This window comes from Aspergillus fischeri, genomic scaffold (genome assembly GCF_000149645.3).
Source record: "Aspergillus fischeri NRRL 181 1099437636244 genomic scaffold, whole genome shotgun sequence".
NCBI lineage: Eukaryota > Fungi > Ascomycota > Eurotiomycetes > Eurotiales > Aspergillaceae > Aspergillus > Aspergillus fischeri.
In genome coordinates, this window is record NW_001509774.1 from 570,208 (window position 1) to 593,417 (window position 23,210).

Consider the following 23,210-nt stretch of genomic DNA (forward strand, 5'->3'; position numbering starts at 1 on the left):
AACCAATTCTGCCTCACTATGCCGCGATTAGGCAGGAGAAGCTGGAAGAAGATAACAATTTGGACGTATATGATGAGATTAATGCCTTCCGGAAGAGGTGGGAGAAGAAATCTCACCGAGACAAGCAATCGAATGCTTCATTTGCAACCTTCCAGGGCCAATCAGATCGCCCGAATCAATCACCGAATCAATCACCCAGCCAATCGTCTAGCCAATCAGGCCAATCTAGACCTCGCAAGTGCCTCTGCGGAGAGGTTCACTACTTTGATGATTGTCCATATATAATTCCAAGCAAGAGATCAACCAATTGGAAGCCAGATCCGACGATTGAAGAGAAGTTCGAACAGGTCAAGCAGAAGAGGGAATCGGTTCGGTTAGCCATCGAACGAGCTGTTAAGCGAGCTAATCAAGGCACGGCACCAGGTCAGTCAAATCATTCTGGCCAATCAAATCGTCAGATTCAACGTACTGCAATGAGCGTTTACCGAGTAGACTCTAACGTCGGAAGTTCCCATGACGAATCAACCAATCAGAATGAAGGAATCAGAATTCGAACATCCCTCACAGCCAGCACCGACGGGCCTGAGGCATACGAATTGCGAGATAGCTGGATCGCAGACACCGGGTCAGACGTACACATCTGCAACGATCGTCAACGATTGCAAGATTTCTATCCAGTCAATGGCGTATTCATTCGATTCGGAAATACGCAGGCTCCAATCATAGGGTATGGAACAGCTGAGGTCCTTGGAGAGAGTCCAGATGGCATCGAACACATACTGGAACTGACTCAAGTGGCCTACGTCCCGAGTTTCCATACCAATATCGTCTCCATGCAAGTAGCAAATCAGAAGGGATTCTACCAGAATCAACGGCTGCAGATAATCGAGGATAAGCATGGCAAACCGATCGTTCGTACGCGGAAACGATTCAATCAAGACGTCATTGAATATAATCCAATATCGAACGAGCAGCGAGCAACGTTTGCAGCAAGGATGCACATTCCAAAGTCCATGCTCCCAGTCAGTAACAAGGCAACGACTGAGGTATGGCATAAACGTATGGCACACGCTAATAAAGAAGCGATATCTCGTCTTGCAGATGTTGCAGAAGGGGTAGATGTTATTTCTTGCCCGAATCAGGCATGCGAAGTATGCCTCCTTTCAAAGGCTAAGCGGAAGATATCTCGACGACCCCCTGAGAGAGCAAGCAGACCGTTTGAATGCGTTCGTTTCGATCTAATCCAAATGAGCGAGGCGGATAATGATGACAAATGGGTCATCCATTTCCTCTGTGATGCAACTGGCTGGCATACGGCCTATACCACTCATACAAAAGCCGATTTGAGGAAATACATGGACATCTATCTTGCATGGGTGCAACGCCAGTTTGGGACGAAACCAAAACGTCTCTATTCAGACCAGGAGCGAACGCTAGGAGATTGGTATATCGAAAGATGCCAGAATGAGGGTATCCAAATTGAGCATTCCGTACGCGGCCTAGCAGAACAAAACGGACGAATCGAATCAGCAGGAGAGAATATAGTAATCATGGCAAGATCAATGCTCATTGGCTCCCGCTTGCCTAGCAAGCTATGGCATTACGCCATCCAAGCAGCCGTTTATCTCGACAATCGACGACCTCGAAGAGATAGAGATCCGCAGAAAGAGCTCCAAAGACGAATGGATAGAGAGAAAGGAAGCGAGCCAATCAACGACGTCGATAAGCCGGCCTGGACGACATCATATGAAAAGTTATATGGAAAGAAGCCGGACCTATCAAACCTGCGGGTGTATGGATGCCGCGCTTACGTTCGCCACGAAGATATTCCGAAACTAGATAAGATGGAGCCACGAGCCTGGGTAGGCTATCTCGTTGGATACACAGCGTCAAATATATGGAAGATATGGAATCCAAAGACGAACAGTGTCACGATTGAGAGAGACGTCGAATTCCTTGAAGATGTAGTATACAACCCAGACCAGCCGTTTCACCAGCTAACAGAGCGGGTCAAAATGCCTGAGAACGTGGCCGTGCAGGACATGCCGGATATCCCTGAGATAGAGATTCAACCTCCTCCTAACGACGATGAGGCGATTCCACGTAGTGGTATGGAAGATGGAGGTGTAGATCAAGGAGGTGAGGTTGAATCTCGGGGGGTGAAGTCCGGCATAAGCGAGAGCGGTGTGCAAATTGACCAATCAGAGACCGCGGTAGAATCCACGGAACGGCAACTTCCAACGCCTGAACCAACTCTGTCACCTCACACAGACACATCCAATGAATCAATCCAACGAACCCCTTCCAGACATGCTTCTCAACAGGTGCCAGGAGCATGGGAAGATAGTCCAAATCATTCTGATTTAGCCAATCAGAGGTCCCAGACGCCTATCCAAACTGTTGAACTGAATGAGCAAGACTCACCAATCGATTATGGCGACGATTCACCGAGCAAGCAACTGCTCACGAGCCTTGAACCGCCAGAGATAGCTGATTCTGCAAAAGAATATGAGCCTCCGAGGCCTTCGCGAGAGATCAGACTTGATTTCTCAACTGATAATATTGTACATGGAAAACGGGAGAGAAGACCGCCAAAAGAGACGTATAGTTCATACAACGCCATGAAAGATGACGACGAAGAAGGGAAGATCAACAAGTGCTACTATCTATTCAGTGCCTTCTCGCAGGCAGTTCTGGATAGGAAGCCTCAGCCTCGCATGCACCGTAGCGAGCTTCCTCTGCCGCCGAAGTCATACAAAGATATAGCGAAGCATCCGCTAAAGGAGCTCTTCTATGCAGCTGCAGACCTTGAATATAACTCATTAGCAGCTAGAAATACGTGGAAGAAGGTGAGGTATCCTCACGGAAAGCAGGTTATTCCAATTAAGTGGGTTTTCACATACAAATTTGATGATGACGGTTATCTTCTCAAGGCCAAAGGACGAATGTGTGTGAGAGGCGACTTACAGGTCCTAAATCGAGAAGATACAGCAGCCACTACCCTCGCAGCTCGAACGTTTCGGACGCTCATGGCAATAGCAGCAGTATTCGATCTAGATATTCGACAATTAGATGCCTTGAACGCCTTCGTCAACAGCCTGCTGGATGAAGAGGTGTACACGTACATGGCAGATGGATACTCCGAACCGGGCTACGTTTGGCTGCTGAACAGAGCTCTCTACGGCTTGCGAAGGTCACCACGTTTATGGCAGAAGGAATTGACCTCAACCCTCGAGACAATAGGTTTCCGCGCAATCAACGAAGATACGTGCCTCTTTACGGACGATAAGGTGATCATTATGGTGTTCGTCGACGATATCTTATTCTTATATCGTCCAGAATTGAGGTCACATGCGAATCAAGTGATCGCTAGCTTGCGAGCACGCTATGATTTCCGCGATCTAGGCGATGCCACTACCTTCCTAGGCATCCAGATACGGCGAGATAGGGGGAATCGAACGATATGGCTCAACCAAGCCGCGTATATTGACAAGATCGTGGATCGATATCATCTACGAACAAGCAGACCTCCAGCTACACCGGCGTCAGGCGAAACTTTGCGGGCATATGATGGCAAGGCTAGTTACGCGTTTACTCACCAGTATCAACAGAAGACTGGGTCAGTGACCTACCTAGCTGTGATTACGAGGCCGGATATCGCAAAGGCGCTATCCAATCTATCGGTTCATCTAGCGAACCCTGGCCCCAGGCATCTCGAGGAAGCAAATCGCCTCATACAATACTTGCAAGGGACACGTGACTGGGCCATTAGATTCTCTATTGATCAAGCAGGCAGTCAATGCTTCACGCCAGCTAGTGACGCCGCTTATGGAGATCATCCAGATCGCAAGAGCTCCGAAGGTTATATTTGCCTATTGTACGGCGGAGCGATAGATTGGCGAGCTAGCAAGCAGAAAACAGTCACTACGTCAACGACGGAAGCCGAATTGCTTGCCCTATCTGCAATGGCGAAGAATATCGCATGGTGGAAGAGACTCTTTCGATCCATTGGGTTTGATCCAGAGCACCAAATCTCCATACTGTGCGATAACTATCAAACCGTTGAGCTGCTCACCAGCGATGAGCCGAAGTTGAACACGAAGCTACGACATGTTGATATCCACCACCATTGGCTACGGCAAGAGGTGCAAGCTGGCCGTATCTCAATCCAATGGGTCAAGACAGCGAGCATGCCAGCTGATGGACTTACTAAGATTCTCTCTCGTCAAAAGCATTACGATTTTATGAGGCAGATTGGCCTCGTCAATTTAAACGAGATGAACTAATCGTCGGATATCTATCTCACCTTCCCGATTCGGAAATATCGTTTGCTTCAACAGCTATGGCAGGCTCGCAGCTACGAGCCTGGGGGGGTGTGTCAGCCAGCTTGGCTGCCGAATCTAGTAAAGGATTTACGGAACTCTCTGGAATTCTGATTCGACCAATCAGATCACGAGAAATAGATCATATTGCGATTCAACTCGCCCATTCAATTTCAATTCGCTGGAATCTATCTTTCCTGTCTATAAATTCTAGTATTAGATCGTAGATTAGAAGAATCAGACCTTCATCCCTTGATATTCCGCGTATATGCGTTTACCATACAAACGTTATTATCTCGGATTGGCTGACAGGGAATTACACATTATCCTCTCGGGAAGAATCCAGCTTTGTTTATTCTACAAAAATCTGCAACCTTCGCCAAGCGTGAAGCGTTTTTGATGTTCAAATAGATTATTGCACCTGAATGTATCAAAATTTCTCTGGCCTTAAAAACAGCGACGCTGATACTGGTGCCCGTAACAATGACAAAATAGCACCTGATCGTAAATTACCAATTTAACACTCCTGAAAACGCCTTGATACCATTTTGGTCTCATTTGGTTTAACAAATAGCGTGGAACGCGAAGTTAAAGCCTTGAATGTCAAGATTCAAGAAGGATCCCGGCTAGCGCTGCACCTGGCTCTAAGCATCTACCATCAACCCAACAGGCTCCGGCCATTATCGGTCTTCTGGGGAATTGTCGGACTAGTACCTTAATGGATGGATATCGACTGGGTTCTGAGCAGGGATTGGACTCCTTCGGTCTGTGGAACAGGTAAGCATGCTTAATTTCTTTTGCTCGGGCCAATTTCTAACCGAGTCCGGGGGTGGATGTTTCTTTTTTCTTTTCTCTTTTCCTACGTCTGCAGAGTAAATCGGACATTAAGACCTGGCAATCGGGTCGAGTCGTTTCATTGTCTATCTGTGTCCGTACAGGGATCGGATCTTCCGAAGTACCTACAGAAAACCGAGCCCGATATTCCTGAATGGGTCCGCTGGATATTTCTCCGTTTGTCAAGGCGAATCGGGAGCTGATGCTCGATTATGATATTTCTCTCGCTGACAATATCTACATAGACGCAAATCCACAACTTTCGAATCCTTCAGCTACTTTGAGAAACTGTCAGATGTTTAGCTGTATCCTACACAAAATCAATACATGTAGTAGGCATGAGTACTAGTCACTGGTAGTAGTAGACTCTAGGGCTAGTAGAGACTGGTAATACAAAGTACTTTTCTACATAAAAAACTCATCTCAACAACACCTAGCTCTAGGGTAAGCAGAATAAGCAAATGTGAGGCTGATTTCAAGTTTTGGTACACCCAACCATTGGCTGTTGGTGATGAGTTCATGCAGATAGAAAGTATAGCATCTGGGCAAGAAATCTGACCAACTTCCTTCGTCTTGTAAGGTTCGCCCACGCGGCGGACCCGGTTTCCCAGGGGCCCGCGTGCTATTATGCCATCGCCTAATGGGGCTGAAGCCAACGATGAGTTGTAAGCCACCTAGACTAGCTTAGAGTCCTTGATCAGTCCCATTGCCAAGTAATCCTCGAGATCTCGAGTCGGATCGCTGCCTTGGATATGGTCTGATTGACGCAGGAGACTATGATCCGATACCTGGAACTCCGCCTCGGATGGAGTTTCGGCGTGGTTTTCACAGTAAATGGAACTGGATGTTGCTTATATCCGTGTTGGACGGGGCAAGAAACGCGGTATAACTTCAACCTGTTCATCTCGTCGTTCTATTTTACAGGCCCAATTTAACTTGGAAATTCGAACATCCTTCAACGCCCGCGATGCGCCGTTTCTTCTGATGGCTAGCATTGGCAACTGTGCCCACAATTGCAACGGCTCTTCTTTCTTCTTCTGTTATTGAGTAGCGGTCTAATCCTTTGTCCAGTCTGATATCTGCAACCATTCGCACTGCGCTGGGTCCAAAATTGTCTGCCAATTCTTCTATCTTTTCTCAAATTCAAAATGATCCACAATGGTTCAATGCAATGGAGCGCTGGCAGGCGTATTCTCAGCCTGATTTCCTTGTTGTGGTTGAGCCTGCTAGGTGGTCCGATATTCCCATCATAGTATGTCTTTACTTCCTTTGTGGTAATGATTGACTTGGTTAATCGATTTCTGACAGAGGTCAAGTACGCGAATTCACGCGGCATCCCATTTCATGCTGTCAACAGAAGCCATGGTTCTACCGAGAGTAGTATAGCACAGAGAATTCTTAAAAGGACACCCTACAGGCTATGTGAACTATTTTAGATCCCTATGGAAACCAGGGCTGCTAAAGGATCTTAATAATTTGCTACTCTATGCTGGTGATAATAAATTTCTATAAATGAGTTCCATGAATGCTCTGAACCAGACGCATAGAGAACAAATATAGGATCTTGAAGTCTTCTATATCCCGATGGCAAGCTATTCATCTCATGAATCCACACTATAATGTGTCTGTATAAGAAAGCCTGAAGTACGAAGTACAGTGAGGACTAATATCACCTTCCATGCCATATACACCTGGTTACAAAACCAGCGCATGCTTTTACTCACTTCAATTATTTCGCACCCCCTGTGGCCGAGAAGGCACTAGGCCATATTTGTGAATTATTCCGAGCCCCTGTCTCAAGTTTTGGTAATGAAACCGTATGGAATGTTTTATGACTCGGAATAGTATCTAGCTAAGAATTTTAGGGACGTATCGTAATCGCCCCAGGAATTCTACGATATGTATCTATCGAAGTATAGACTGCTGGAATAACTAGAGGATTAGCTTCACAAAGGTGCTAAATCTAGTATTTAAAAGTAAATGCGTGGTAAGGAGGAAGGTAATATAATACTTATAAGTTCAGTTTTTTAATAGGCTATTATAAGCCATACTAGAGCTTTAAGCCCTAGGTAGAAACTATACCAAAAGAGGTATCCTCTTTTATTTTTATGACTTTCGAATATGGAACTGCCCATGCAACTAGACGCATATAAGAAGCGATTGCAGCAAGCTATGTAACATAGTTCCTTTCCTTCTTCTCTCCGTGGTTAGTTTTTCGTCGATTAGCTACCCTTAGATAGGCATGAGCACCTTCATTGTATCTACTATTTATCAATCATTCTATGATCTTGTAATCTTAAGCCTATCCTAGCTTTACAAGACGTGTTCCTTCTTGCTGAGCCCCAGCTAGTAAGCTCTCAACCGTCACATTGCATCTATAGTCTGAATTAACCGAACCCCGAGCTTAATTAACCGAAGGCTGACCGTAGTGCTTGGTGGCGCCTACTAGCACTTCGTTGATCCAACAATATACGTAGCTCCGTATCTTTAGGCCCCCTGCAACGTCAGGTAGGAAGGCAGGACTATGGCCGAGGTTAGAATCAGGGGAAGGAATATCTGTAGCGGCTTAGACCTGAGAGGCGGATACAATAGGATAGGATACGAGCGAGGGTAGGCCCCAGATGAAGAGGAAGCGGAAAAGACAAAAGGCGGTTCTGGTGGCCTTCCCCCCCCCTTTTACCCCGGGATATTACAGTGTAACCGTGCTGTTCGAAGACAGGACTGCGGAGTTCTCCGTATGGGACCGGAGATCTACCCAACTAGGACTAGTATCAGATTACCCCGCTCCCCAAAAGAGCCACCCACCATGTTTGAAACTCCCGCCATTACACCGCAACCAGAGCAATTCGGAAGAATATGCACCGATGCCCGCTACGGCTAATAAGAAAGGTTGATTGAACCGATGGCGAGGCGAATGCGACTTTGCTCCCTCTACTCCCGGAAAAATTGGCCCTAATGAGTGGAGATGTTGGGTTGTGGGGGTCAAAGTCCGGAGTAAGCTTCACTTAATTGAGCTTAGATCAGGATTCCCATCACAAGCGTGTGTCGCAGGGATAAAGAGCTGAACACCCAGTTGTGCCTGCCTCTTCCTCTTTTTTCATTCCCACATTTCTCTCAGTTTGTTAACATGGATAACGTCGTCACGGAGAAGCCGACCTCAGCGTTGGAGCTCGAGGAGCAGCCCACCTCCAAGGGCGGACCTGTCTACGATGTCGACGAGAAGGTCGGCTTGGACAGAGCGGGCGCCATCAATGCTGAGGATATCGAACATAAGATGACTGTGCTCGAGGCTGTCAAGGCCTATCCCGCTGCCAGTTGGTGGGCATTCGTCATGTCATGCACCATTGTACGCTCTTGCCCATGAATGGCAGATCATTTTTCTCTAACGCTGCGATAGATCATGGAGTCATACTGCGTTTTCTTGATGGGACAGTTCATAGCCACACGTCGATTCGCCGAGGACTTTGGTGTATGGAGCGACGTAAAAAGGGATTATATTATCGAAGCTTCATGGCAGTCAGCATTCCAGTGTAGCGGACCAGTCGGTGCCTTCATCGGTGTATTCATCGCAGGTCCCATTACCAGTTGGATTGGGTATCGATGGGCAACCATTGGCGGTCTCATGTTCCTGAACGCCTTCATCTTCATCTTCTATTTCGGCAACAGCCAGGGCATGTTTTTAGCGTCCCAGATCCTGGAAGGCATCCCGTGGGGCATTTTTGTCGCCAATGCACCCGCCTACTGTGCCGAAATTGTGCCCATGAGATTGAGAGCTCCAGCGACGCAGATGTTGCAGATGTTCTGGGCTATTGGGTCGATCATTGTCGGCGGTATCACTTACCACTACCAATCCAAGAATGACTCCACAGCGTACAGGTTCGTCCGCTCCCATATATGCCATCGAGGAGCACTGTACTAACAGTCATACCAGAATCCCCATTGCACTCCAGTGGATGTTTCCTACTCCTCTCGCTATCCTACTCTACCTGGCGCCTGAATCACCCTGGTGGCTCGTACGAAAGGGCCGTCTGGCTGACGCAGAGAAGGCTGTCAAACGCCTTGGACGCGCGAGTGCAAATGATGATCCCGCTGATGCAGTCGCAATGATGCGTCGCACGATCGAGCTGGAGAAGACCGAGAAGAAGCCCAGTCTTATTGAACTGTGGAAAGGTACCGATCTCTACCGCACATTGATTGTGTGCGGTGTGTACGCATCTCAGAATCTGACGGGCAATCTGATTGCTAACCAAGCGGTTTACTTTTTCAAACGTGAGTCCAACCATTTCCTGCAAACTCACAGCAGACTAACGCCAGCTCAGAGGCCGGCATGGCAGACAACACCGCATTTGCACTTGGTCTCATCACTTCTGCTCTCCAGTGGATCATGGTCATGCTCTCTTGGATCCTCACCACATATCTCGGCCGACGCACCATCTATGTCTATGGTCAACTTATCAACTGCGCATTCTTGGTCGCGCTCGGTATCGCGGCTTCAGTTGGCACCAGTCATGCAGCTACCAATGCGCAAGCATCCCTTGGCTTGATCGTCTCCGTCCTATTCTGCTTGGGACCCGCCCCTGCCTCATGGGTCATCATCGGCGAGACATCTTCCGTTCGTCTCAGGCCACTGACAACCGGTATTGGACGAGGTGCCTACTACGTGGTCAATATTCCTTGCATCTTCCTGTCCAGCTACATGCTCAACGCTGATAAGTGGAACCTGGGCGGCAAGAGCGGCTATGTCTGGGCTGGCACCGCCTTTATCTGCACCTTCATGTCTTGGCTGTGGATCCCAGAGATGAAGGACAGGTCCTTCCGTGAGATCGACATTTTGTTCCGGCGACGTGTTCCGGCTCGTAAATGGAAGCAGACGGTCGTCGATATCAACGACGATGAGTAGATGGAAATTGTTGTTCGGAGAAGCCTGAGTGGCACTGCTTGTGCAGGAATGGGTGGTAGGGATGAGTTTCTTACTAGATCCTTACAGGTGATTATTTTCATGAGTTAAAGGGTGATAATCCACTTCGGAATGCACTGCATCCTCTACCCTTATCACTAATGGCTGCTGCAGTACCAGGCTTGCTTTTGGTATATATGATTTAAGAGGTGTTGCACGATTTTTAGGGCGCGAACGTAGGCAGGGAATCACATGCTAGGGGTATCAACAAGGCAATAATATTCTATCTGCACAGGTGCACCTATAATATATACTTATACACACACAATAGTTATTAAATAACATATTCCTCCCCATTCCCAATACTTAACTAGGTGTATTATTATTATTATTATGACCGTTTTATAGAGCATTTTTCAGTCAGACTTACTATTATACTTTGAAAATAATTTTTATCACCATTCATTCAGCACTGTGGCCAACAAGGGCTCGGAAGTTGATTTCCGGGTCGTCGCCACCTCGGGCTCATTCATCTCAATCACCTAGTCAAGGATCCTCTGTCTCCAGGATCATAGCTCGCGGGCCCTAGTTGATGCAATGTGAAATTCTCACCATTGCAGGTGTGCCTTGGGCGCAGCTTATGTGCCTAAATATCACCCCGAACCTGTTACCTTCCACCAATCATTATCAGATTTTTTCTGTGAAAGGGCCAGAACTTTGTTACAGTGGGAATTCGAAAAACCTTCGCTGTCAACCATTCAAACGCTAGTTATTCTTAGCAACCACGAAGCATCCCGCACAAGGGATACTCGAGGATGGCTATATAGTGGTGAGTAAGCCCACAATACTAAATAAGTGCAACACTAAAGATACAAAGAGATGGCCATGCGACTTGCTTTTGGCCTAGGCCATCATCTCGATATGGCACCATACCTTGAGAGTGGTATCATTTCGGCTGATAAATGCAAGCTCCGACGTACTATATTTTGGGCTCATACCTCAACGAACAATATGTCTGCTCATATATCTCCTTGGTAATGTAATCTTTCTTTGATATACGTTGAAGAGCCTTGCTTGTGGCTACTGCTTGCTCAAAAACTCGGTTTTTGTGGTGGAGTTGGGATCCAGATAAGGCTTCTCGCCAATGCCGGTCACGCGGAAGGTGAGTCTTTCTCCCTCAACGACATCACTAAGTCTGGTTAGTCAAGGAGCAACTGAAAGGCGAATCGTAACTTACTATGTTGGGTTGTGGTGAACAGCACGGCTGGTCGAACATTAACACTCTGGAAGATACGGACAACGCAAGTCAAGCAACATACTTGTCCCAAATTGCAACCCCATTGTCATCCCATTTCCTGCGGATTTGGAGGTCGAAACAATTGGTGATCAGGAAGAGAACTGAATTAACATGTGGTCAGTAACTGCATGACCAGGGGGTATTGAGACTGACTTACAGAAGTCTTTCAGCAGGTTGCTTTCGTGCTCCGACATGTTATCAAACCAGCCATCGACCAACCCCCAGCCCGCACCAAAGAGACTCTTCCACCCAGTAACAGGGTTTGTCCGAACGACTGGGCTGGAAGCACAAGTGAGTCAGGTGGTTCCGTTGATAATACCAAGAAGAGAGAAGAGAATAGATTGCCTAACGCACTGAGACTGCTTAAACTCAAACCCAATATTCTCCGGGTGTCCTCTTGGGACGTCTGCTTCAAATGGCACTCCGTTCTCTCGGGCGCGGAGATACTCTGCAGCATGGTGGGTGGCTTATGGCTCGTTAGAACTCCGTGTTTTGTGCCAAAAGCAGAATACTCACCTGTTAAAGACTCGGCGAACTTCTGGAATGGCTCGGAAAGGCGATCATAAAGTCCATATGCAGAGACAAAAAGAGTATCCCCACCAGTTGGAGGACTTTTAGCTATCTTGAACCCGGTGTAGGCAGGTGGATACTTCTCGTGAGACTCGCTATTGTGCGTATGGGTCCGTTAGGGTAAGAAATGATGGTGAGATGTAGACTTGACATACTCGCTATGCCACCCCCAGCTCGCGAACTTGCGTGTAACTGCTGGCAAAGAATCTTTCAATGTTTTCTTTTGGGACTACAAGTCCGTAAAGGTACAAAGGCGTAGTTAGTATCAACAAAGTGATGAGACAGACAATGACTACGGCCACTCACCTCGGAGGAGATGATCAGGATGTTCGGATCATCCTGCTCAGGAATGCCAAGGTGTTTGTCCTTTTGCCCTGACAATGCACTGCGATGTAGACCAGCCTCCTCGGGATGGCCCATCACCTCGCCAATTCTTAGAATCAATTGTTTGAGCTCCAATGGGGTGATATCCTGGTCATTGAAGAAGAGGACTCCACGCTCAGATGCTGGTCACTGTGTTATCACTTGTTTTTCGGGACTATGGTATAACAAGAGTAGGCGTACCTGTGATTGCGAGGTCACGAACAATCGCATCATTATCAATGATGGAGGATAGCTGGATCCCGGAATACTCTCTTCCAAGTGCGGGGCTCGATTCAATGTATTTGTACTGGTCCAGAGCTCCGGTTGTTCGTTGGACCTGGGGAAACAATGGCTTAGATTCAGTGCCTGACATTTTGGGCTCGGCGAATGAAAGAACTGGGGAGTGTAGTAAACGAGAAGGATTCAAATTGACTCTAACGCCTTCTAAGAACTATTTATGTCAATAGATCTTCACCGCGCACTATATCTGCCTCAGCCATTGCGCCCTTACAATGCTAAAAAAGGGACGGAACCGCCAGCAAGAATGAGTCTTACTGCATGTACCACATATCCAGGCTAGCTGGTAGCCTGTGTGTACTCTTGCACATATCCTGTTCCATAAGAGCGCACTGAGACATCGCCCTTACATAAGCCCCTCGCACTTTGCATATACATACATGCCAGAACTGCAAGTGATGTTTGCTAAGGGTTCGTAATGCTCAGCATACTCTGTACGACCTCAGTCATGACTTGTGAGCATTGCATACGTATATTATCCCTCCATTTTTACGCAAGGGCCATGGCCGAGGAATGCCGGCCGAGTTCTGGGAGCAAGAACTATTCTTCACCGACAATTCCTCCTCTGCCGGCGACATTGGGTGAGCGACTGAGAAGGAGCTGTCGGTCAGGATGCTGTACCGGCCGCCAGAATTGGCGGTATGCTAACAATATAAACCGTCTTTCCCTCCCAACTTTCTGTCTGAATGTTGCCATCCAGTATATTTCCTTGACGTCTTTATTGCTTCAATTATCCCGTCCTCTCGCCATGACTGTTCCTGACAATTCCTCAAAACCTCAAATCCAACGGGTCCCAGCCGATGCAGACCCAAACGCCATCCGCCAACTCCTCGAAGAGGACGGGGCGGCGATTATCGAAGGCGTCTTCTCAGAAGACATAATCCAAAGCTTCAACCAGGACCTTAACCCGGCTGCGACAGCTGCAGAAATGGCAGCCAAGACCAACTACGAGTTCCAGTTCCCACAACAGTCAAAATATGTATTCAACTTGCCTGGAAAAAGCGCTACCTTCCGAAATGATATCCTGAACAGCCCTGTTCTCCACGGCCTTGCCAAGAGTGTCTTCGCAGAGACCGGGGATTACTGGTTGACAGCGTCATTCCTGAGAGAGCTTCACGCAGGCCATAATCCCCAAGAGCTGCACCGTGACGAGTCAACTCACCCTCTGCTTCGCAGCCTGAAGCTGGGCGCACCACCCCTCGCTATCAGTTTTATCCTTGCTCTGACAGACTTTACAAAAGATAATGGCGGGACCCGTGTCATCCTGGGAAGTCACAAATGGCCAGAGATCGGGAACCCCAGGCCTGACCAGACAGTGTCAACTGAGATGAAGGCCGGGGATGTACTTGTTTTGGCCCAGGGGATGGTGCATGGCGGGGGTGCGCACCCTGAGGATCTGCCTGAGGCGCGACGAGCTGTTTTGGTCTTCTTTAGTAGCTGTCAGCTTACTCCCTTTGAGACCTTTATGACAATGCCTCGTGAAATCGTTGAAACCATGACCCCTCTTGCCCAACAAATGATTGGCTGGAGGTCTGCAAAGCCTGGTCCTCCGAACGTGTCTGGCCTCCACACTTCCGATTCGAAGCTGCTGGAAGATGCCCTCCAGTTAAGGGCCAACCAATCACAGGGAAAAGGACTGTGAAGGTGGACAACAAAGTTGAACCTGCTCGGGCATTGGCAACGGTATCTGGAAATTTTATGTTTGCGTTTGGTGTCTTTTCACTCTTTCCTCTGCCTCATGTTGATGGCGGTCAGTTGAAGCCAATATACTGTTCTCTTCCCAGCATGGAAGAAGCATCATAATTGTCGTACCATGTTAAACCATGGCCTGGGCTTTATACGTTCTGAAAGAAAACGTATTCATATTTAGTTTTGCCTTTCAATTCGAACAAATCGGTGCACTAGAAGAGGTAGGAGAGTGCCTAATGTAGTCTTCAGAGTATACAGATACTCGTTAGAAGTATTTCCAGCATTTACCATGTGTGATTCGAATCAAAATTGTATAGCCGAGCAACTGGGTTGTCTTGTTATGGCCAATCCATACATCTAAAAACGTTCTGACTGTGTATGATGCCCCAGGCAGCTCCACCGGACTAGGAGTGTCTACAATATCGTTTCAAAGCACCCGTCACCTCTACTATATGTGAAGGAGGCAAAGAGCATACACCAAACATCTTCCTGCTTCGGCACAAGGTTCCACGATGCCTTTTGACTTTGCTGTGTTGGGCTAAGAAGTAGCCGTCCCACTGATAGGCACTTTAGCACTGCGTTCTTGCCTGGCGTCGCTTCGGTGCAGACCACGGGGTGAGAAGACGACCCAATGATACTGCGTTATTGGCAAGTTTTCGAGGCGTATCCTCGTTGGCCTGCTAAGCAAACGCCTTAAAATGGAATCGGGGCTACTACAGTCATTTCGCCATCCTGGCGGTTGCACTCCTTGCCACATCCGATATCTACATGATTCACGGCACCCATGACGGCCCCAAGTAGATCCGCAATTCAAGCACGACTGCGGCCTCGTTGTCGGCTCTCATCTAGGGAGCCTAATGTCATGATCTACGAGCCAAATTTCCTCATTGGCACATGATAGGGGGCTGCTGTGCCGCAATATAATTTTAAACTAAAGCAGTCATAACAGGGGACTGGAACATTGTCATATGACCGCAAGGGACTGATGAAGGAGACGTGTAGTGCATCAAAGCCAAAAGGATGTTAACGCGTCCTGTCCGCATTGAAGGTCATATTGGAGCTTTTGAACAATTCTCGGGCTGCCTGGCGCGCAGCATAACAGTACCATTGCGACTGTCTTCTGTATGTACGCTGAAGATGGTTCGAGTGTCTATAGAGCGGACAGCTATTGACTATCATCTTTGTATCATTGGGTAGGTGAGCCGTGCCGTCTTGAAGCTACCCTATCCGGTGAGTGGGTAAGCAGTAGGGGGTGGGTTACGCACGCACAACATGAAAAGGTTTAGTTAATATTGTTGTTCAAAGTATGCGCTGGCCAGATATTAGGGACAGTCAGTATTATAGCTCTAGAATGGAGTAAGGGGTGGAAATATCGGTGTACAACGAGCTGCTGGGCGACCCTGATTCTTGCACCTCTGTCTGAAGGAGATACTAATTTTTATGTCACGCCATGTTGATGGCATACTTTACTTTGATAGGATGCCCTAACATGGAGTAGTCCGAAATAGACAAACCTCATGAATGTAAAGGGGGAAAGCGCATCATGACGGACTGACATACCTTGATTTTATCCAATACATCTCCCTTGCGTTTCAGACAGTACAACCTCATTCCCTGTGGTGCTATCCCCACTTGTATTATCCAAATGATATTACTATAAGAATGGAGGCATATGTGAGATTGCCAATTCTAATCTTCAAATCCAAGGTCATTCTCATTTCTGGCACGGATACACCATCCATTAACAATGACCGTCCCTGTTCAACCATTTTGCAATGATGCGCTGGATACAAAGCCATATCCCAAACCCCTAAAAACATCCGGTGCACTTGACAGGTTCAAGTATTCCGAATGCAGCCCAGCACTGGGAAGAGAATATCACGGCTTACAGCTGTCCTCCATCATCGACGATGATGAGACTGTCAAAGACCTCGCAATTACCAGCAAGTACCCATGAAACAAAGAAGAAAAGGCAGGCCTGACTGACCCTTTTGACGTTGTCCAGTCTCTGAACGCGGAGTTCTATTTTTCGACGAGCAGGATATCTCTACGGCAGACACGAAACGCCTCCTGTTGAAGTTCAATAAATTGACCGGAGCACCAAAGGAATCTGGTGTTTACAAAAATCCAGGTCCAACTCCAGATTATCCTGATTTGGCGGAGTCTCAGGATCCTGAAGTTCTACTCTTCTCATCGAAGGTGAGTATCATACAAAAGACTGTTTTGCGTCCCACAGATAGACTCATTGAAGTAGTTTATGACGAACTCTGGCAAGCCTGCCGACCGGGCACTGGCAAGCTCTTTCTGGCATACTGAGTAATCGTTCCCTCCATATTATGGTATGCACGCTAAGAGTACAACCCACCAGTGAAACATTCGAAAAACATCCCCCGACCTACACAAGCCTGAAGCTCATCAAGAACCCCTCAGCCGGAGGCGATACGCTTTTTATATCTTCTTACGGGCTTTATGAACGTCTTTCTGAGCCATGGCGAAAGTTTGCAGAATCTCTCACAGGTAAGAGGAATATTGTATTATTCTAACGACTCTCATTAATTTCAATCACCCATCCAGCAACCCACTGCGCCAAGGAACTCAAAGAAATGCATCAAGCAGGACTGCTTAAATTTCAACCCGACACTGTCCGAGGCCACCCGGAGAATACTGGATTCGATTTCTCGGCATCACAGTAGAGCATCCACTCCCTTTCCCAGATATGATATACTGACTATTCCTGTCAGCCCTGTTGTCCGAACAAACCCTGTCACGGGCTGGAAAGGACTTTATGGCATGGCCTACGGGATTCGTAACGGTGGGTTCGATAACCTCGCGAAGCATGAGAGCGACGTAATAAAGCAGTACTGTAGGTTATCCCCTTTCTTCCATGATCTATTGTACAGACTGCTGATAATTCTGTCATGGTAGTTCATTACATGATCTGCAATAGCTCTGACCTTCAAATCCGCCGACGGTGGAAAGGTCTTAATGGTATTGCACTGTGGGATAAGTATAGAACCCCATCATTAATGATCTCGATCCTTCATACAGAGCTGATCATGAACCGTCTATGTTTAGCCGTGCAGTGTTTCACGCACCTACATAGTATGTTCTGCCCCTTCCAGCAGGTAATGAGAAAAATAGCATTGCTAACCAGTTCCAGTGACGATTTCGACGAGGAAAGACTCGTGTTTCATATTTCTGTAGCAGGTGAAAGGCCATACTATGATCCGGCCTCTTCAGCGAGATCATCCGCAATTTGATGGCTTGTGATACAGCCCTTGACAGGGGCTTGAGTCACTACTTCTGCAACAGGCGTGCCATGATCAAATGTCGGAGTATTGGTAACTTCCATCCATGCCCTATGTGCTATGTCTTTCCCGATTTAATGTTTGCTTCTGAATGAGAGGTGAAAGAAGATGAGAAATGGAGGCTGGTGTTTGAATGTACCTATAGGGGAAGCTCTATCATCCACCATGTCAACTTCTCGACCTATCTGTTCGCTTGAGTTAGCTTGATAGTATATGGATGTAGGCCTATCAACTTAATTCAGACGGAACTCAATGCTGGACTTCATACTCATCAAGGCAAACCTGCCACTATATAAAGAATATGTGAGTACAGAAGAGTGCGGAGTCTTGAACCTAAGTCTAGCTTGCAAAGGAAATGTTCTTATTATGTTGTGATTTTAGGTCAAGAAATATATTGCTTTGTAAAAGCCGTTGCCTTCTTCATAATCCCGAACCGAAGCTTGCTCCATTCAAGTGTACCACCCAAGCATATCAGATTCCCATAATAATGTAGGCTTTCCGTGAAACTATTATGGTCATTAGTCTGAAGTCATCGGCTGAAGTAGGCGAGCAACTGCCTGGTCAAGCCTGAGGGGCCAGGAACTATCGCCCTTGCTCAGATATCTGAGAAACTGCATTATCAGTTCGTGTGTAGCTCTTTCCATCTGCGAGAATAGCGGCAGAGTCACCTCCTTGCCATTCGGGTATGTGACACAACACAGTGCATGCAGATCACCTTCACGGTCCGGTCGACCTCACAGGTGCATATGGCTCCTTGCTTTCGGGCGCGCCAAGAGGAAAATGTCTCACCGACAAGGGCTGTGTTGCTGCTCTGTTTTCCGGACATCCCTTCTTGGCCAGCTGCAGGATGATAGGTCCAGCCGAGTACGTTGTCTATCACGCCTACTGTGGAATGCGGAATAGCAGAGGCCGATCGTAAAGCCAACATGGGTAAGGGGCGACATGATATGATCTCAACGATTGTAGTTTATTCCTCGCTTCTTGGTAATCCCTCCTTGCCACCCCATCGCCCCCTCATCCAGTTGACTTGTCCTGAACTAGAGAGTGGTGGTTATACGAATGCTCCGACATACCTCCCTACTGGGAAAATTCCATCCTTCAAGCCCATCACCATGAGCCCTAAGCAAGCCGAGAAATTTCTCGACGAGGATCTTGATATCACGGGGAACGCGTCCTGCCTGGACATGCACATCCAACTTTGTCTTTGCTATGACATGCCAGAAAGTTCCCCGATCTCAGCCGGAGATGCGATCCTCTCGTTGAAGAATGGTCTGGAGATGTTGACCAGGAGTCTCCCCTGGGTGGCGGGGCAGGTTGTCTACGAAGCTCCAAACAAAACGCACACGGGGAGAATGAAAATCAAGCCTCTAGGGCAGACTCCTACGCTGATTGTGAAGGACCTGAGGCAGGAGCCCTCGGACCTGTCCATGGAGGAGTTGCGCCAGGCGCAATTCGCTTTTCGACTGCTGGACGAGCAAGCGATAGCGCCCATCGCGAGCTATTCTGGCGCTATTACGGGTCCGAAGCCAGTCCTACTCATACAGGCCAACCTCATATCTGGTGGGCTGCTGCTCACCGTGGCGGGCCAGCATCAAGCGATGGACTACCCTGGCATGGGTCAGATCCTGCGTCTTCTGTCTAAAGCGTGCCATGGGCAACCGTTTTCTGCTGAGGAAATCGCCGCCGCCAATCTTCCCCGATACCGTCTGATCCCGTTCCTGGATGATTCATACCAGCCGGGACCGGAGCTATACCGACGCATCATTCCTCCTGCCCGGCCTGCTGACAGCACCCAGGGGCCTTCTGCCAATTTTACTCCCAGCAGTTGGGTCAACGTTATATTCGAGGCCGTCTCGCTTGCCACTCTGAAGCGTGTCGCAGAAAGAGACCTCAGTACACATCTTGGCTTCATCTCGACGGACGATGCGCTGACCGCGTTTGTGTGGAAGGCCATTGTTCGGGCCAGAATCTCCCGCCTCCGGCCTGATGAAGAGGCAACCCTTAGTCGTGCGGTCAATATCCGCCACCTGTTCGACATCCCCGAGGAGCACCCCGGAATGGTGACGATGTGCGTATACGATACTGCCACATTGAAAGCCCTAGCTGGGGAGCCCTTGGGAACGACCGCATCCCGACTTCGCTCAGAACTGGACCACGAGAAGACTCGGCTTGCCTCCATCACGCGTGCGGCGGTGACGATGCTTGATCGGTCCACTGACAAGGGCATTCTGAACTATATGGGCACAATCAGAACCAACATTGACCTCATGTTCAGCTCCTTCTCCAAAGTCGATGCGTATGGCGTGGACTTCAACATGGGCCTTGGGAAGCCAGAGGCGGTGCGTTTGCCATTGCCACCTGCTGACCCTGGCATCGTCTATGCACTGCCTAAGCGTCCAGACGGACAGGTCGTGCTGGCAATGTGTCTGGAAGACAGGGATATCGAGGGCCTGAAGAACGACAGGGACTTCCAGCAGTATGGGAGATTTATTTAGTTGTGTACCGAGATCTAAATTTCAGTATTCGTCCTTCCTTCATCTAAGCTACTTAGTCTGGTCCTTTTTCCAATTTTCTCTCAACTATATCAAGCACGTCGACAGCCTACTCGTATCTGTAACACAGCCTACCCCCCATCGGGTCCATCATCTCCCGGATCTGACGCGTCTGGTCGAGCTTGCCGTACAGCAAAATAGAATCAAGCGTCACATCAGGTGTTTCGGGGCTATTGTAGATGCTCGAAGTGCCGTTCAGGGCGACCCTGCGCGTCGCCTCATCCTTTTCCTGCCACAACGCCCACATACGGTCCAAGTTTGCATGATGCAGAAAGAACGAGGGATCCGCCACGGCCGCCCAGAGATCTCCCATGACCGACCCGACGCTTGCATGCGCACAACCATGGGGACCATTAAGGTGAACCCCCATGAGCCCCTTGTCAACAATGGTCTGGAACTCGGTGATATTGGGCGCTGCAAGCAGGGCCGCGGTAACGTCGGGGCTGTTGCAGTACGCCGAAACTCGCGTGTTCAGGTCCCGACGCAGGCAGTGCGGGTTGTAGGCAAAGGCATTGGGTGGGAATACGCCACTTGGGACATCATAGAATGGGCCCATGTTCACCGTGTGGTTTTTGAATGGCCCCGAGAGGACGCAGCCGCCCCCGGTGCCTTTGGGCAGGGTTGGGTCTCGCTCCGCATGTTCGTCGTATTCTCCATCACCAGAGAGCGAAGTCGGGCTTCCATCAAAGTGCGGGCTGTTAGCGAGATCGTGCGAGTTCGAAGGCCAGTCCCAGTAGCTATTTCGGCCTTTCGTCAGCAAGCTGGCATCAAACGACATCTGTGTATTGCGACAGCCGGAAGGAAAACATACGGTTGATATCCTTTATATCCGCACTCCTCCCTCAAGGCGGTTTCCCAGAGGTGGATGAAGTTGCGATGCCACGGAAGCAGGAGCCCGTTGAAATGGATGTAGAGCGTATAGTTGATATGGGTTCTGCTCTGCGTTAGCAAACCCTCATGTCAAGTACGTCGGAGTGACTACACGCACGCCACGAAATCATCCCAGCGGGTGCGTACTCCGGGATAGGTTTGAGTGTCGTAGACAGGGGGCTTTTCAGCGAGACAGTGAAGGGCATCGATATAGTCTATGCGTTCCGTTGGAGTCAACGCCGCCCTGGGACTCAGTCAGTATTGACATATTATGGGTATCAAAGATGGTCCTTTTGAGCCATACCATTCCTTCCTGACATTTGCCGTCTCTCTTGTGCATTGTACCTCGGCGCCAGAGCAAGTGCCCCAGAATGCTGTCAACAGCGAAAACGAAGAGATGGCTAACAGCTTCATAGCGAACGGCAATCTCAGAATTCCTGTAATAGTTTGTCGTGGACTCTATCCGGGGGAGAGTCTGGTGAATGTCATTATCAAACGAGATAAAAACTATTCCAACAGCTATGAAGTATGAACTGTTCCCTATGCCCTCCCTCGAATGTAAGGGGCACTGGAATGCTGGTGACACTCCTTGCTGTACGAGAGGGCCACCGGCAGTGCATTAAAAATGAGTGTGTAACGAGTTTTCAATTGATGTGCGGAGCTAGTTGGCCTTGAGCATCCTCCAGCAAGGACTGGACTAGGAGGAAGGATATGCAACCCAGGTGGAGCAGTTTGGCCCTTGCTTATGCAGGCTGGCCCAACTATTCTAGATAAGTGATAATGGCATTCAATCTACAGTGGCACGACAAAAGTTTGAATCCAGTGTATTTACCGGTAGGCCTGATTAGGCAACCATAATATCTTTAGGTAGTAGATTTGAATCTAATACTTCGTATACCAGCCATTTGCCTTGATAACTGCCTTCATATGATGAGGCATAGTATCTGATAGCTTCTCTCGTATTTGACTATTAATATTATTCTATGCCTCCTTAGCTGCCTGGACCAGCTGCTTAAGTGTATCTGCTGTATCTGGTGCGTGCTCAAGTTCTGGATAGAGCTTATAGATACGTGATCGTATCTGTGGAGATAATTCTTTGCGTGGTGCCATAATATTGATTATTAGGAGAGATATTGAGAGATTCAAATCTGCGGATAGAAATACTAGGGAGTTGTCTAATCAGGCCTAGCGATAAATACGCTGGATTCAAACTTTTGCCGTGCCACTGTATCTTGGTTACTTCCACATAATCTGGGTTACGCCGTTGAAGGCTGGGATCAGGGTTGCGGTGATGCGAGGGTCAGAAGCAACAAAGCGGTTGAATAGATTCATCCTGTCGGCAATTGCCAGATACGGCTCTTGAATTTCTGCAGGGAAGTTCTTTGAAATGGAGCGGTCAAAGACCAGGCCTTCTAGGAGAGCTGCACCATAGCTGTTAGTTAGCTGCGGTCGAAAGAGGAAGGGAACCACGTACTGTCATCGACAATGAGGGCTCCCCGCGGAGACAGAAGCTTGTGGTCGAGGATCAAGCGTATGTACGCTTCATACTCATCCTCCTCAGCATCGATGTAGATCAAATCAAACTGGCCCTCCAACTCATGAAGCCTACGTGAGTCAGTGGTTGTTCATATATGCAAGACAACTGGAGTACCTACACCTTGAGGCAATCTCCTTTGATGACACGAATTCGATCAGTAGCACCGTGTCGCTTGAAGGCATCTTCCGCAATCTTCAAATACTTCTCCGACAGGTCGACTGTCACGATTTCTGCCCCAGTCTGTCTCGTGGCCTCGTGAAGCGCGAGAGCGCTTACACCAGTGAAGGTCCCAAGCTCGAGCACTATTGCGGAGGCAAAATCAGTTTGGTGGCACATCTGCGTTGGTAAAATTCCATACTGACCTCGAGCAGGTCTTAAGACTTGTGTAAAGCTCATCAGCCAGGCGCACTGGGGGGCGGAAATGGCCATAATGCTCTCCTCTTTCGAAAGCTCCTCCGTCACACGGAGTTGGTCCTTCAGCATTGGCGGCAGAGGGAAACTGTACTCCTCGCAGTATTCTCCTGCTCGCAGGACCTGCTCCTTATTGAGCGGGACAATGACAAGATCCTTCATTTTCGGCGTTGCGTATTGGGAGGAGATCGTAAGAATGGTCGAAAGCTGAAGCACACGATGACTTGCTTGGGGACTCGCGGCGTATTATTATACATAACCCA

General features: G+C 48.4%; 7 protein-coding genes across 7 annotated transcripts, besides 5 other annotated features; 4 read left to right on the plus strand and 3 right to left on the minus strand.

Moving 5' to 3' along the window:
• The first annotated feature begins 170 nt into the window (after window positions 1–170).
• Window positions 171–195: a microsatellite.
• A 392-nt stretch (window positions 196–587) lies between these two features.
• Window positions 588–2,282: a mobile genetic element.
• Window positions 1,140–1,637: a mobile genetic element.
• Window positions 2,283–2,390: 108 nt separating the features above from the next.
• Window positions 2,391–4,271: a mobile genetic element.
• Window positions 4,272–8,283: 4,012 nt separating this feature from the next.
• NFIA_045510 (putative MFS maltose transporter) lies at window positions 8,284–10,056 on the plus strand (the record flags this gene model as incomplete). Its single annotated transcript, XM_001267628.1, has 4 exons — window positions 8,284–8,502; window positions 8,554–9,032; window positions 9,088–9,425; window positions 9,476–10,056. 4 exons carry the CDS (start codon window positions 8,284–8,286, stop codon window positions 10,054–10,056), a joined length of 1,617 nt encoding a protein of 538 aa, XP_001267629.1.
• Window positions 10,057–11,133: 1,077 nt separating this feature from the next.
• On the minus strand, window positions 11,134–12,656 carry NFIA_045520 (TauD/TfdA dioxygenase family protein; the record flags this gene model as incomplete). The annotated part of the gene is made up of 9 exons (XM_001267629.1): window positions 11,134–11,242; window positions 11,291–11,317; window positions 11,373–11,451; window positions 11,508–11,629; window positions 11,705–11,816; window positions 11,867–12,015; window positions 12,076–12,149; window positions 12,227–12,426; window positions 12,485–12,656. The coding sequence occupies 9 exons, from the start codon at window positions 12,654–12,656 to the stop codon at window positions 11,134–11,136; spliced, it is 1,044 nt and encodes a 347-aa protein (XP_001267630.1).
• Window positions 12,657–13,328: 672 nt separating this feature from the next.
• NFIA_045530 (phytanoyl-CoA dioxygenase family protein) lies at window positions 13,329–14,222 on the plus strand (the record flags this gene model as incomplete). The annotated part of the gene is made up of 1 exon (XM_001267630.1): window positions 13,329–14,222. One exon carries the CDS (start codon window positions 13,329–13,331, stop codon window positions 14,220–14,222), a length of 894 nt encoding a protein of 297 aa, XP_001267631.1.
• A 1,794-nt stretch (window positions 14,223–16,016) lies between these two features.
• On the plus strand, window positions 16,017–17,372 carry NFIA_045540 (TauD/TfdA dioxygenase family protein; the record flags this gene model as incomplete). The annotated part of the gene is made up of 8 exons (XM_001267631.1): window positions 16,017–16,212; window positions 16,275–16,489; window positions 16,524–16,585; window positions 16,638–16,786; window positions 16,844–16,958; window positions 17,011–17,132; window positions 17,195–17,276; window positions 17,345–17,372. The coding sequence occupies 8 exons, from the start codon at window positions 16,017–16,019 to the stop codon at window positions 17,370–17,372; spliced, it is 969 nt and encodes a 322-aa protein (XP_001267632.1).
• Window positions 17,373–18,503: 1,131 nt separating this feature from the next.
• NFIA_045550 (putative trichothecene 3-O-acetyltransferase) lies at window positions 18,504–20,072 on the plus strand (the record flags this gene model as incomplete). The annotated part of the gene is made up of 1 exon (XM_001267632.1): window positions 18,504–20,072. The coding sequence occupies one exon, from the start codon at window positions 18,504–18,506 to the stop codon at window positions 20,070–20,072; it is 1,569 nt and encodes a 522-aa protein (XP_001267633.1).
• Window positions 20,073–20,178: 106 nt separating this feature from the next.
• NFIA_045560 (tyrosinase family protein) lies at window positions 20,179–21,413 on the minus strand (the record flags this gene model as incomplete). Its single annotated transcript, XM_001267633.1, has 4 exons — window positions 20,179–20,866; window positions 20,941–21,063; window positions 21,118–21,243; window positions 21,304–21,413. The coding sequence occupies 4 exons, from the start codon at window positions 21,411–21,413 to the stop codon at window positions 20,179–20,181; spliced, it is 1,047 nt and encodes a 348-aa protein (XP_001267634.1).
• Window positions 21,414–21,884: 471 nt separating this feature from the next.
• Window positions 21,885–22,025: a mobile genetic element.
• Window positions 22,026–22,235: 210 nt separating this feature from the next.
• Window positions 22,236–23,109, minus strand: NFIA_045570 (O-methyltransferase; the record flags this gene model as incomplete). The annotated part of the gene is made up of 4 exons (XM_001267634.1): window positions 22,236–22,420; window positions 22,474–22,604; window positions 22,655–22,838; window positions 22,899–23,109. The coding sequence occupies 4 exons, from the start codon at window positions 23,107–23,109 to the stop codon at window positions 22,236–22,238; spliced, it is 711 nt and encodes a 236-aa protein (XP_001267635.1).
• Between the last annotated feature and the right edge of the window lie 101 nt (window positions 23,110–23,210).